Source organism: Xiphophorus maculatus, chromosome 19 (genome assembly GCF_002775205.1).
Source record: "Xiphophorus maculatus strain JP 163 A chromosome 19, X_maculatus-5.0-male, whole genome shotgun sequence".
NCBI lineage: Eukaryota > Metazoa > Chordata > Actinopteri > Cyprinodontiformes > Poeciliidae > Xiphophorus > Xiphophorus maculatus.
This window is the reverse complement of record NC_036461.1, coordinates 3,657,267-3,671,960: the sequence shown is the minus strand read 5'-3', so window position 1 is coordinate 3,671,960 and position 14,694 is coordinate 3,657,267. Positions and strand designations below refer to the sequence as shown.

The following is a 14,694-nucleotide window of genomic DNA, read 5'->3' as shown; positions in this document are numbered from 1 at the left end:
TATGTAGCAACTTATTTATCAAGTGCAGCAGGTTTTTCATGGAATGTATCAAAAATTATAAATTTGGTGTTAAAGCTTTATAGTTTGTTTGTTTTTTTACACATTTTACTAATTTTGTTGCAGTTTAATTATTATGAATTTAATTTTGTTTCTATCTACAATACTGTAATTCAGAGTATACACAGATCAGGTGCCTGCTGATGGGAAAATGGTTTCATAAATGGTCCCAAGTATCTTGCGTAAATCCTGCTTGGTTTCGTAATAGAGAGACAGTAGTGAGCATTTAGCCAAAGGAAACCCAAATGTTATAAACTCACATGAATGAGAGCAGTCAGCTGCTTTGCTGATGAACATACAACTGTGGTTTGTTTGGAGTTGCTATATTTGGTGTTGTGACGTTAAAGCCAAATTCCTTGAATGATGAACAAGCTTCATTGTGGATTTGATAAAAAAAAATAAAAATAAAAAATCTGTTTCCGGTCTTTAGCGTCATATCCAAAAAAAAATCCTGAGCCGTCTTTTTGTAAATGGGAGGCACTAAAAATACAACAGCTGCTGTCTTCGAAATCTATTTGAATCTTTCTGTGAACTTAAATCTAATTTCAAAATCACATTTTTTTTGTTAAATATATTTAAATATTTAAGAAATATTTGCATTTGTGAGGCTGTTAAATATTTTCTACTGTTTTGTTGTATTTTTTACTTTTAAGTACTTCTACTACTTTTATTACTAGCCAAACTCACCAAAGTACAAACACTGGGGAACTTTTTTTTAATTATAGAACTAGAGAAAAAATATCTTTAAAAAGGGTCCCATTCTTTTCCCTTCATAAAAGAAGTTTTATAACTTTTTGGGTCCAATATTCTCTACTTTTGTTTTTATGCGGGAATCTGACATTTCTGATTTTTCTTCAAGGCACTGCACATCATCCATGATATAAACCTTGAAAGCATTTGCAACAGAAATGAGTAAACAGGCCAATTTGTTATGATGACATTTGAAACCCAGTAACATCAGTAAGAGTTGCATTTACCTGGAACGCTGCCATTATACAAACAATCATCAAATATCTGGTTTTGCTTTTGGAAACGATAGTTCTTGGCTTTGTCTCACCATCTGCTCTTTGGCAGAACATATCTCAGATGAGACCCCTGAATTTGTCCAAATCCCTGTAAGTGGGTCAGAGATTATAGTAAGGTGGGCTCTTCTTACCTCTTTATTTTATTGAATAATAAAAGAAAAACAATCCCACCTGTATGGACCCAAGAGGAATAATACAGATAAAAAGCTTCAAGTTATCATATAACCTGCAAACTAAATACGGTTAATTTAAGGATTAATGGGACCATAAATGATGAAGTAAATCTTAGAACTACAGTAAAAATTAAGGTCCTTTATCTTTGCTTCTGTTATTGTTTAAAAAGGGAACTGAGCCAAATTATGTATAACTGGGAAACACAGAGTTTGCTTCTCAGTAAATGTTCCTAAATTAGTTTGAGTGAGAAAAGCCCCTCATTAATACCAATTAAAGTCCTTCTGATGATGATTGTTCAGAAATTACTTGACTTTTCCTTCATTTTAATATTAAAATCCTCATCAAAAATCTCTTTCTCTAAACTTTCTGTGTCACCGGCCTGTTGCTCTTTAATCCAGTAAAATATAGAGGACACAAAAGATATATATTCTTTTTGTTATGTAACTATTATTGTGAAATCAAATAAAAAACTGATTGAAGTTTCTGGGTCAGCAGCTGATCTGCTTCTCACAAAGAAAGAACAAATATTGTTTTGAACAAACGTTGATTTGAAATGTAATTGACTTTTTCCATTAAAGGGGCATTTATTTATATTGTATTTATAAAATGTAACACTGGAACTGGAAGACATTTCAAATATCCAAATTAAATAAACAAACCAACAAATACAATGAATCAGGAAGTCTTTGTAAATAAAATTCTCCTTCAAAAAAAGAGCAAGTTGAGACCAAAACACCAAACTGAAAACTTTAGTCATCCAGTTTTTGTTAGAAAGAAAAAAATAATAAACCAGACAAACGGAAATTATTGAACTTCAAATTGATTTATTGTTTGTTTTTTTTTTACTTATTGCGACAGGCCTATAGGCCAATATTACCAACTTAGCAACTTTCTTGCTATATTTAGCAATATTTCAGACAAAAAAAATTATTAATCAACCAAAATCTGCCTCTTAAGGATCGGCCAGAAAACTACTTCAGCTGATTTCTCACTGTAGGAAAAAGATTAATTTTCTTTTGGTTTGTTTCTTGCTCATAACTCATTTGTCCTTTAGACCCGGTTTCTGCCAGACAGCGATTTTTTTTTTGTTTGTTTGTTTTGAATCGCGCTGCCTCTTTGCAGCAAACAGACGCCGGTTGCACGCAGACCCCCCTCCTCATATGATTATGTAACGGTTCAAAGAACCGTTACATAAACCCAGGAAGATGGAAGTAGGTCAGGCCAGGACGACCTACATGCACAGTTAGATCAGAAAACTGATTCCAAAAAGATTTACTTTTTAACACAAGTAAAATAGAAGAATACAGCAAAACACTTCTTTTTTTCTTTATGCTTTAGTGGTCAAAAGTGACCCAAAATAATGCGATTTATGTTGCAAAAATGCAAAATCTTACAAGTATTTTTGTCTGGTTTCTAGTTCAAATATCTTTGTACTCTTGAAAACTAACTTAAAAGTTACTTTTCATCAAAATAAAGGAGATTATTTTAAGTAATACATGCCTTCATAAAGTTCCACTGGCAGATTTTTAAATTTATAACAAGATATTTTCCCCATTTTATAAATGAAATAATCTGCCAGTGTATCTTTAACTTTTTTTTTTTAAATCAATATTCAAGAATCATTGATTTAAAACAAGCTCCTATATCTTACTGCGAAGTTACTTCTAAGTTAGTTTTGTTTTATTTCAAGTAAACTAATATATTTGTGCTATAACTGCACCAAAAATACTTGGTTAAAACTTGGTTATGTTAAAATTAGAGCAGACTGTACTGTTTAAGAGCATTTTTCATAAAGTTTTAACTGCAAAAACACAAAATCTAGTCCTTTTTTAATCAATATATAGAAATTATTTACTTAAGATAACTGGCAGTATCCTGCTAAAAGCTAGTTTTGTCATATTTTAAGTGTATTAAAGTATGTACACTTGAAACTAAACAAAAATACTTGGTAAGATTTTGTGTTTTTGCACCGTTGTGGATGATTTTTGAATTTTTAACAATATCCCATTCTTTTACTCTGGCAGTGTTTTTTATTTTGCGATGTTTATTTAGGCCACGAGAATTTATTTTTTGAACCAAAAGGAAGAATACAACAACTTCCACTTTAATAAAATCTGACAGGAAAAAGACAATACTTGTTGCTTTTTTAGCCTCTTTTGCTGCTAAATGTTGCTTCAGTTTATCTCCAAAAACATTTACAGTTCACATTTAATAACATACATTCTAATTTAATTTAATCGCAGTTATAATACAATGAAGTCAAATTCAGTTTATAATCCCAACTGGAATAAAGTCGAGCCATAGACTTTCCCTCATATTGATCACAACAGTTGCAATTAATGAATTAATTTAGCAGGGAGACGGTTGTGTGGAGGTTGTTTTTTTTGTTTTTTTGTTTGGAAAAATGCAGCCTGATTAAAACAGATGCTGCTTTCTTTGTGCTTCGAATTCATATAATTATTGTAATGTGATGAGATAATCTGCAGAGAGGGGTTTCCACTTTGTGTTTTTCATCAATATGCTACATAAAATGATGGCAACACCGAGTCCCTGCTGCTTCTATTTTCATCATCCAGTTTTTGGGGGTTTTTAGTATTTTTAGACATAATGTGGTCATCAATCAATTGGGCCAGAGTTCAGTTTAATCCACCGTGAATTTGATTTCATAACTGAAAAATAATTGACTCTGGAGGTCTGAAAGCTTCACTTTCTGTTGAACATCATCATCTTACAACTACATTTTATATTTTATTGCACCATGTATTAACAGTAAACCATTATCAAGTAACAAAATGTGTTGGAAGCAATGTGGCAATGCTAATAACACTCCTATGTTTTTGGCTCTTGGATTTCTGTCGGCCTACTTTTAAAGTATTCTGTACTAATATGTTTTATAACATTCTTAAAAGAGAAACCTGCAAAAACTTAAGTCTCTAGATGAGTTATGTTGATATAAACAAAGCCTAAAATGCCTGCAGCTGCATTTGTATTTGTAAAGAAGAACATAAATAAGTAAAGAAAACTATGTCCTTTCCTTTCCAGTTTGCAGTTATGCACTAATTTGTGTTTGTTTGTCAAAGTAATCCACAGTTGTTGTTTTCAGTGGGAAATGTTTGGCCTTTAGTGTGAATTGCAAAATACTTATATGTTAATAAGAGGTTGCGATAGCAGCAAGCAGCTCAACGTTTGCCTGCCAGATTATCTGAGTTTTAAACAGATTAGCGAAAACAGAAAAAAGTTTGTTTATTCAGAGAATGCTGTCAAGGCCAAAACTATCAGCAGTCATCATAAAAGTCTGCATCTTCATCTAAGTTTAATAGTTAAATACACTTTGAATACATTTTTCTAATTTAATCAGAGGTGTGCAAAGAATTTTCTCAAGTAAGAGTAAAAAAGTATTTGGTAAAACATCTTAAGTAGATGAGTAACTGATCAAATTAACAGTTATTTAATATTTAAAAATTACATAATCAGACAGAACAAAATATAAAGTTATGTGAAAATTTTGGTATTTTAAAGACCAAATTGACAATAATTTATATAAGTAACAAAAAATAAGAAAATCGTGCTAAAAGAAATTCCAAATCAGTTTCTTTCATTAAAAAACGTATGAAACTTTTTAAAAACTTCAGGTGTGTGTCTGGTGAATTTCTGGTTAAAACATGTTTGTTTGTCATTCAGTGGGTAGAAAATCCAGACATTTTACTCAAGTAAGAGTAGAAAAACTTCATAATAAAATTACTCAAGTAAAAGTAAAAAGTACAGCGTAGTAAAAAAATACTCCTAAAAGTACATTTAAAAAAAATTTACTCAAGTAAAGATAATTGAGTAAATGTACAAAACAAAATTCTCACTCAATATTTGAGGGAGAAGAACATTAAAATTTAAATATGTGTCTTATTAATGATAATTTGAAAAACATTAGCATGTCCCCTTATTATTGTAATGGAGTTAGAAGTTGTTCAGATTTAAACCATTTGGTGGCTTAAAACTTTTGATTTATACAGTGGAAGAACCAAGTTAATATGTTATCTTGTTTATGTTGTGGTGAAAATTAACTAATGAGAGTAAGAGTAACTTTCTCAGGATCAGCTGCAGGTAAAAATGGGCAGGTTTAGTTTCAAAGGCTGGATAAATGTCTTCTGCTTCGTTTAGAAAAGGGACGTGTTTATCTTTTCTTTCTCCTCTGGGTTCACTGAGCATCTCCCACCTCCTGCTCTCGGGTCTGACGGCTCCCCGTCGGTGCTTGTGGGGTTCCCACTTTAGCCGAATCACTTCCAGGTCAAAGGTTTGACAGGTTCCAGGCAGTCATATATATTTACACCTCAAATCTCACAATAAATGGATGTTTAACCAATAAAAGTTTGGGAACATGTCTTGGTTTGTTTCTTTATGAAATTAGCATCATAGACAAAATTTTAAACGTCATAAAAGCTGAGAATAACAAATGTTATGTCAGAGTTTTGCTTCCCTGTATGTGAATGATGAGGGACTTCCTGATTGGATTAAATTGTGAACATGAGCAGAAAAGCAGTTCTGATTGGTGAAGTGACCCAATCAGTTTGAACTTCTTGGGTTCCCTTAACCTCTATAAACTGAGAGTTAGTCTGTGGTAACTGTTTGAATAAAAAAAGGAAAAAAACTCAGCTCACCAAAGTAAAAGCATAAATAAACTGGCAAAAACAACTTGGGAAAACAATCTCAGTTGCCCTGTTCAATAGTCCTGTCCCTCACTGTCCATCATGATCAAGTGACAAAGGGTCAATAGTATAATAGTACAAAATTAACCTTCTGCAACTGTTTGTATTTATCTTCAGGGGGAGTGTCTTTACGAACAGCAGCTTCTTCCTTACCTCCAGAGTGATGATGCTGATGCAAAGAGGCAGAAGAAACCAAAAGCCCCAAAGAATTGCTCTAAAACCAATAAGAGCAAAACGTCTCACTCATCCCGGTCCGAACTGAAATATATCGACGAGGAAGCAGAGATGGAGGATGCAGCATCGCGATTGATCCCAGAGAAACAGAGGCTCCCAGATGAACGCTTGACTGACGACTTAAACCCTGATCAGGCTGATTCTCCGTCACACAACTCTGATGACGACTGCGTCATCGTTAACCAAACCTTCAGAGATCCTGCAAATCCAGGCGATGTTCCAGAAGTGAATACAAAAAATAATGAAGACGATGATCTTCAAGAGATGTTCTACCTTCCTAAAACATATCCCGCACTGCTGTCGCCAAAAACACTCAAGAACCAGAACGACATTCTTGTTAACGTAGCTGAGCTTCTCTCTCGATCTCCACCTTCGCCGGAGAACATTTTAGAAGCAGGAAGGACTTTGACGTGTCTTCCACCTTCACCCGAGCTGGGCGATCAACCTTTCCCCGTCAGGTTCAGCTTGGAAGTGGACGATGACGACGATGTAGAGGCTGGCATTGAGGACGGCGAGCCTCATAGTCCCACCTGGGATGAGGTTTTCGAGGATGAAAATATCAGATACGACAAGAAGGAAATGGACTTAAAAAGTGTTGACGATGCAGAGGAGTGTGTTTCCATGGATGCTGATTGTGTGAGTGAAGACAGAGTTCATGTCCAGATGGATGAGAGCATGGACTTGTTTGAAGACGATGAGGCGTTCATGCAAATGACAATTCCAGATATTCCTACTCCTGAGGATAGCATTACAGCCAAAACAACCATCGATGATGAAGGCATTGAGAAGATTTCCAAAGATGTAGACAAAGATTGCACAGAAATATTAAACGTTGTAAACAAAGCCCCTTTCTCAGACACAAGGCTAAACATTCAAACCAGCCACAACTCAACAGAAGATCACTACAGCAAAGTTTCATTTTTAGTGAAAGCAAATCCTGAGCCACTAGATTCCTCTCATGATCTGTTCTCTGTTAATTTTGATCTCGGTTATTCGCTGGAAGACTCTGAGGATGAAGCAGAAGTGGAAGTTGCATCGCCGTCGCCTAAAAAACAAGCCAAGTCAGCTGTTTCTAATTCCTCTACTCCTCGTCGCAGCTTTGCCAGACTCTTCAAAGAGTCCAAGTCATCTTCACAAATTAAAACGGATTATTGGAAGTCTAAAACTGAGGAACTCCCATCTCCAATTACATTACTGGGACCCAGACAGATGCTCCTGTCTAGGATCGCAGAACCGGACTCTTCTAGAGCGAAGCAAAAACAAGCTGAAGGTGATTCACTGCAAGAACTAATCCATGTGGGAGAGTCTTCTCCTCATCCAGGTTTGTTCATAAAACAACAATTTGTCTTCATTTGTGTCTTAAGATTAACATAGACCCCTCAATAAATTAGAATATCAACAATTTCATTCAAAAAGATTGACAGATTGCAAGAGTTTATTTCAATAAATTGCAGCAATTATGGTTTACAGCTAATTACTTTCCTCTGAATAAATAAACCTATGGAAAGGGATTTGTAATACAGAGATGTACAATCAAAATGAAGTGCTCTCAAAAGCCATAAAGGCTCATTTCTTACTAAAGAAGAATATTATGTCCTTTAATATTAGTGGAAAGTTGAGTGAAGGGAAAAATGTGTTGAAAAACTTAGAAAACACAATGATTAGGCTTAGTTTTTATAATATTGCAATTTTCTGAAAAACATATTTTTTTAATATAATAACTTTGAGGTGTAGTGATCAAAATGAACAGAAATAAAATACTTAACCGCTGAAACACAAAAACGTACCAAGTATTTTTATCTAGTTTCTAGTTCAAATATTTTAATGGACTTGAAATAAGACAAAATTAACTTCTAATTAACTTTTAGCCAAGATATAAGAGCTTGTTTTAAGTCAATAATTTCTTAATATTGAGTAAAAAGTACAAGTTCTATTGGCAGATTATTTAACTTAAAACATGGGACAAAATCTCTCAGGTTGCTAGGTAACGGTCTGGGCTGGCTGGGGTTGCTAGGTAACGTGCAGTGCCCAAGGAATGTTACTCAACATCTGCCAGTATAACTAGTTCTTCTTCATCAATATTAAAGAGTTATTAACTTAAAACAACTACATCTTGTTGAAAAGTTACTTGTAAGTTAGTTTTGTCAAGTGTACTAAGATATTTACCCTAGACAGTAGACCACAAATACTTGGTAAGATTTTGTGTTTTTACAGTGTTGAAGTATTATACTACGTGTAATATATATTGTTCTTTTAATATATATTGTTCATATGATTTATTTACTTATGTGATGTTTTCCACCTTTTAGATTTTATACATTTTCTCAGGTTGATTTTAAATGAGAACTAGTTCTCAAACATTTTACCTGGTAAAATGAAGGTTTGATAACGATTGTAAATCTATATACGAGTTTCGCTTTTTGAATTTAATTAATGAAATGAGAAAACTTTTTGTTGATGTCCTGTTTTTATTTAGATGTACCTGTAAATCAGTTTGATTCTGTAGCTCAAATGTGGTTTTTTTTTTGTTTGCTCATTAGCAGAGTGTTGCAGCGACAGCGAAGAGGAAGTCGTGCTTCTCAAAAGAAGACATCACAAGGTCAACCCCTTGTCTTCCCCAGAAGTGGTGAGCAAAGCTTAACTGAACATTTACTTTTCATAAACGGCAGGAATTATATATATAAAAAAACATTTTGACCTGTTGATACCAATTTTAGCTACAAGAACAGCATAACCCATATTATTTTTGGAAGGTGTCGATGATTGTGGCCGACTGGTGTTTTGGGTTATTCAGCTTATGGTTTGTGTAACTAAAAGTTTCATTTTCTGAAACAAGTGACAAAAAATATCAAACCTCATTGACTATTTTAAATTTGTCAATGAGGTTCACAAACAAACTGAAGCACAACAAAGTTTAATTTCTCTGCAGTGGAACCAAAAAAAAAACTGCCATCACAAGACGTGTCATTTTGCTACGATAACGAGGACGCATTAGCATTAGCATTAGCATGCTACATAAAATGTTTATTGTTTTCTGCCAGTCTAAGAGCCTGAGTGATGTGGACTCACCTGTGGTGGCAAAGAAGAAACGTTCTTCTGTACTGAATACGGTAAGAATATCGACATTACCAGTGAAAAACATATTCACCGAGTTGGGTAGTAACTAGTTACATTTACTCAATTACATTTACTTTGTAACTTTTTTGAAAAAAATTACTTTTGGGAGTATTTTTACTATACTGTGCTTTTTACATTTGAGTAATTATATTGTGAAGTATTGCTACTCTTACTTGAGTAAAATAACTTAAATAAGTAATGCTAAGCCTGGGGGGGGCACAAGTAAAGCCTGGTGGCCCGCCAGTTTTATATTACACTGAGGTAAACCCTGAATGCTGCTTTGGTTCTGGGCATGGAGAGCAGGCCAAAATCAATAATAGATAAATGGGGGGGGGGGAACATGTACAAGTATCATTACTGTAAATGAGACATTAATAACATCTAATCTTCTGTCATCCAGACTGATGAAACTCAAGCCGGAGATTTTTTGGATGATGATTTCCAGAACTGCTCCATCTTCATGCGAAGAAAAACAACAACTGGAGCCAAGAGGCAACAAATCCAGCAGTCCAGCAACAAGGTCAGTACGGCAACAGATGGGCCTGCAGGGCAGTGAGGTGAGGCTAACTGATTAGCTTCTAGATTTCCATGTCAGTGACACCCAGAGTCGGCTTACATTTACTCAGTTACTTTTACTTGAGTAACTTTTTTGAAAAAATTACTTTTAGGAGTATTTGTACTACGCTGTACTTTTAAGTTTTACTTGAGTAATTTTATTATGAAGTATTTTTACTCTTACTTGAGTAAAATCTCTAGATTTTCTACCCACTGAATGAAAAACAAACATGATTTAACAAAAAATTCACCTGACACAGACACACACCTGCAGTTTTTGGTAAAGTTTTTTATTCAAAGAAACTGATTTTTATTGGGGTTTTTTGTTACTTACATGAATTATTGTCATTTTTGTTCTTAAAATACTAACATTTCCATTTAGCTTTATACTTCAGTCAGTCTGATTACGTAACTGTTAAATATTAATGCTACTCTTACCTGAGTAAAATTTTTGGGTACTTTACCCCCGTCTGGTGACACCAGCAGAGATACAGGTGTGTATTAGTCTTCTGGTCTTCTTAATTAGCTTTAACATGTTTTTTATGTCAGCTCAGCTGCACCGTTACATTAAATTCAAATTTAGTTTTTTTTTTGCTCTGCATCAGAACCCCAGAGGTCAGAAAGCACGTCACTTTCTGGATGAAGAGGCAGAGCTGTCAGAAGATGAAGAGGATGTTTCGTCTGACGAAGAGGACGGAGCAGATCTGAATCGGTCCCTGGAAGGCTTCGTTGTGGACAACATGCACCTTTCCCAGGGACTGAATGGTAGGTAACCTGCTCGGTCTTTAGCGCGTTGTTCAGATCTCATTAGGTTCTGTTAACCCTGGTTCGGTTCTGCTCCTCATCAGACTCAGAGATGCATGAAGTTTACTTGAAGTCTGTGAGAAGCCCTGCAGTCCGGGGAAAATTCAAAATGTCTTATAAAAACCATCAAAACATGGATATTTTTTCTCAGGTAATTCATGCTTTACTCTCTACTTTTATTTTAAAAAGGCACTAATATGTAAAATGTACTTCTTTTTTTAGCTTTACATCGTGTTATAATGTTATTCCATCATTAAAAACATACCTGAAGTGTTTCTTTGGTTCTTTCATACATGTTTGAGAAATCCTTTAATCGCCGTGGCAACCATTCAGCTGTGCAAAACACCTGGGTGGACCTAGCCCCGCCTTCGAGGCGTAACTCCTCTTCAGAGCTACAGTTTCCAAGCTTCCCACCCCACAGAGCGGCCCTCCCCCGTGACTCCTCTACTCGGATCCTTCAGACTAGCCAGCAGCAATTAGCAAACATCTGCTGAGCTCATTAAACGACCTACTTCTCAGTGCAATGCTGGTAAAAATGTTGTTAAAGGGTTAACAACATTTTAACAGCAATTCCTGAATAATAATCACATCATGATTACTTCCTAAAGGTAGAGTTTCAGAAAGAAGTGGAAGTTCTTAAAGGGAAAGAGGCCCAATTTCAAGGCATCAAATTACAGTCTGTAAAAACACCAAATCTCACCAAGTATTGTTAGTCTTGTTTCTAATCCAAATATCTTATTATACATTAAATAAGACTAAACTAACTTACAAGTATCTTTTCAACAAGGTCTAATAGCTTGTTTTAAGTAAATAACTCCTTAATATTGATTAAAAAGAAGTCAAAATTCTTTTGGCAGATAAATTTACTTATAAGACAATTTCCCATTGTTATAAGTAAAATAATTTGCTTATGGAACAAGTACTTTTTCATCAATATTAGAGAATTATCTAGTTAAAACAAGCTATAATACCTTGCTGACAAGTTAATTTTAAGTTAGTTTTGTCTTATTTCATGTATAATAAGATATTTGGATTAGAAACAAGACTAAAAATACTTGGTAAGATTGTGTGTTTTTGCAGTGTATTTGAGTTTAATAACAGCTGAAGGTCACATGGTTACTTCATTGTGCTACAAAATGCCACTATATGCCTGGAAAATACATAAAACAAAACCCAAATTGACCTAAAGTGACCTTTTGCTGGCAGGTGCCTGAGATGGATGAGACGTATGCAGAGGACAGCTTTGTGGTTGGCAGTGATGAAGAGGAGGAGGAGAGTAACGAGGAAGAGCCTGAAGACGTCGAACTTCTGCCCGACGTGTCGCTCATTGATGGGAGACGGCAGTACGCAACCAGACGGCGCATTTTCCTGCACAAAGCCAGAGCGGGACTCGAAACCAATGCCAGAACTCGGCCCGCTGCAGAGCAAAGAACCAGAACCAAACGCTCGCGGGTCGTCTGCCTGAGCGAGTCCAGCGAAGAGGAGACGGAGGAAGTGGGCAAAAATCAGAATCCAGATCCCAGCGGGCGGAAAACGGTGTCCTCTGCTGTTGCTAGCGTAGCATCTAAAGTCTCATTATTGAGTAAAGAACAGAGTGAAGAGCAGCAAAATGAAAGGTAAGTAGGTGGAATACATGCTGACTGTCCTCTTCATGAGAAAACACAGTATCTTCATTCAGAGTCTTCCTCAGATTTACTGTAATACAGACAAGAGATCCGTCCTCCACCAGCTACATCTCCATCTGCAATAACTCTGAAGAGTTTCAGTTAATTTGAGTTACAACAACATTTAATTTCCCTTTGGAATCAATGAAATATTTTTGAATTGAATTGAATGTTCCACTGACGCCTTCCCCTTAGAGAAAGCTTTTTTTATATTTAAGGTTTATTGAAACTTATGGAGATATAGGCCTGTCACAATAAGCAATAAATCAATTATACAATAAATTAAAACAAACTCAATCATTTCCATTTGCATGATTTATTGTTTTTCTCCGTTTCTACCAGAAACTGGTTGAGAAAAGTCTTCAATCTGTTGCTTTGATCTCAATTAGCTTCTTCGCAATAACGTCTGGGACAATTTATGGTCCAGCAAAATTTGTTACTGTAACAGGCTTATGGAGATACAAACACAAAGCAAGAAGAACAAGAAAGTTAATAGAAAGTTTGTCAACATGTTGTTGCTAGGTAACCAAAAATGAGTGAGTCAGTTGAGCAGCTAAAGCCCTTCCTTTGCCTATTTTGGATCAGACTTCACTTAAATGATCTAACTTGTTTTCTAATGATATTATGTGTCTAATGTGATATGTTATTGATTTATTGCCCAGCCCAGTCATTTTCTGTTTTTCCTGCAGACGTCGTCAGAGGTTAGAGAATCAACATCTGCTCTCGGATGAGCTCGACTTCGCGGAGCAAGAGCCGACTTTAATAACAGTAAAGAAATTCCTTGATTATTAGGAGAGACGTTTCCATTTACTATAAAACTGCAAAAACAAATTTGTTTAGTAGAAAGAACAGTTTCGAAAAAACTCCAGTTGTTGCGTTAGAATGAGGTGTTTTTTTTTTTTCCAGCCGTATCGACAGATTTATTTCGCAAAACTACCGAAAACCCTTCTGTCAAGTCACGTTTTTAAGGTGACTTCTTTTTTTGAAAACATTTGCACTTTAACTTTACACCCTGAATTAAATTTTTTTAATATATATATACATTTTTTTATGTTGTATATTTGTAAGTGACTCTGCTAAAGTCTCGATTCATTTTGGGTTGTTTGTGTTGCTTTTCTCTTATTTTTTAAGTTTTGTTTGTTTTTGTATGTGTTGTGAAAACATAATGTATGGTATCTTTTTGAGGTTGATTGTAGATGTTAGTAATAACAATAAAAACATTTGAGTCACGTGATCAACAACCGCATGTTACTACTGGCGGAAACAACAAAGAAGACAGCAGGAAGTACTAAGAGGATGATGGTTTTATTTTTTTTCCCGGATTGTGTGTACAGGTTATAGAAAGTTGTGTGCCATTTACATATGTTGAATCCATCGCTTTTCTGTAAAATTAGCAAAGTTCCCCAAAATGTCATATGTAGCCGCTCCCAAATATAAGGGTCTTCTCTGATTACTGATTATGTAACTTCAATATTAATGCGTCATACTGTTTATATCGTCGTTGCCATGGTTTTTAGAGAACGAGCTTATTCACGTGTGATTTTAATATAGTCTTTCGTAATGGAAACACGGCAGTTGCGAAATTGTTTCCTTTTTTGTTTTGTTTGTTTTTTTATTATTATAACATCGACAAAAATTTGCGCACACTTGTCACGGAAACGCAGCTTGTGACCTCTCACCCTAACTTTGCAGGGACTTCCTTCCACGTCCTCAGCGGCTCAGGGGTCCGCTGCTCAGGATCCGGTTCCGCCGGTGACCGAGCCGCCGCCGCCGCCGCCTCTCCCCGGGTCGGTCAGCATCCTGGTGGACAGCCGCTGCACCGGCGGCATGGTGGAGCTGGTGATGAGTCTGCGTCAGCGCCACGGGGCTGACGTCCACGTCTGCTCGCTGGACAGCAACTACTCCATCGTGAGCAACCGCATGGCGGTGATGAGGCAGAGCCAATCGGATTTGGCCGCGATGCAGAACCGGAAGCGACTGGCGGAGAGATTGAGCAACATGCAGGAGTTGTTTGAGAGAGTGTGTCTGATAGTGGAGAAAGATCGGTCCAAGCAGGGTGGGTTTTAAAGATTTACGGCCTGATTTAAAGCTGCAGTGTGTAACCTTTATAAAAATGTTTGTTTTTTCACCATGTTGTGACAGTATGGCATAAGACAAATCTGTGAAAACTTACTTCTCCTGTTTGAACAAATGAACCGCTCCTGGTCAGAAACAACCAATCAGAGCCAGGGGGCGGGTCTTAGCAATGCTAAATTTGGTAATGGCAAAGAAATGACAGGAAAATCCTTTATCCAATGTCATCATTGGCTATGCTAACTATCCTTAGCATCCATGACATTCTCCTCTAGCTGTAGTGTAGCAGAG

The 14,694-nt window shown here is 35.8% G+C and overlaps 1 protein-coding gene across 1 annotated transcript in view; it reads left to right on the top strand.

Annotated features, from left to right (window-relative positions):
- Positions 1–14,694, top strand: part of fancm (Fanconi anemia complementation group M) — a 44,261-nt gene that overhangs the window by 27,610 nt on the left and 1,957 nt on the right. Inside the window, exons 14-22 of the mRNA XM_014469599.2 lie at positions 6,074–7,511; positions 8,731–8,816; positions 9,232–9,300; positions 9,708–9,827; positions 10,468–10,627; positions 10,711–10,817; positions 11,873–12,282; positions 13,020–13,098; positions 14,023–14,386. Of these exons, the coding sequence (XP_014325085.1) occupies positions 6,074–7,511; positions 8,731–8,816; positions 9,232–9,300; positions 9,708–9,827; positions 10,468–10,627; positions 10,711–10,817; positions 11,873–12,282; positions 13,020–13,098; positions 14,023–14,386 (2,833 nt within the window). The remainder of the gene's footprint in view (positions 1–6,073; positions 7,512–8,730; positions 8,817–9,231; positions 9,301–9,707; positions 9,828–10,467; positions 10,628–10,710; positions 10,818–11,872; positions 12,283–13,019; positions 13,099–14,022; positions 14,387–14,694) is intronic.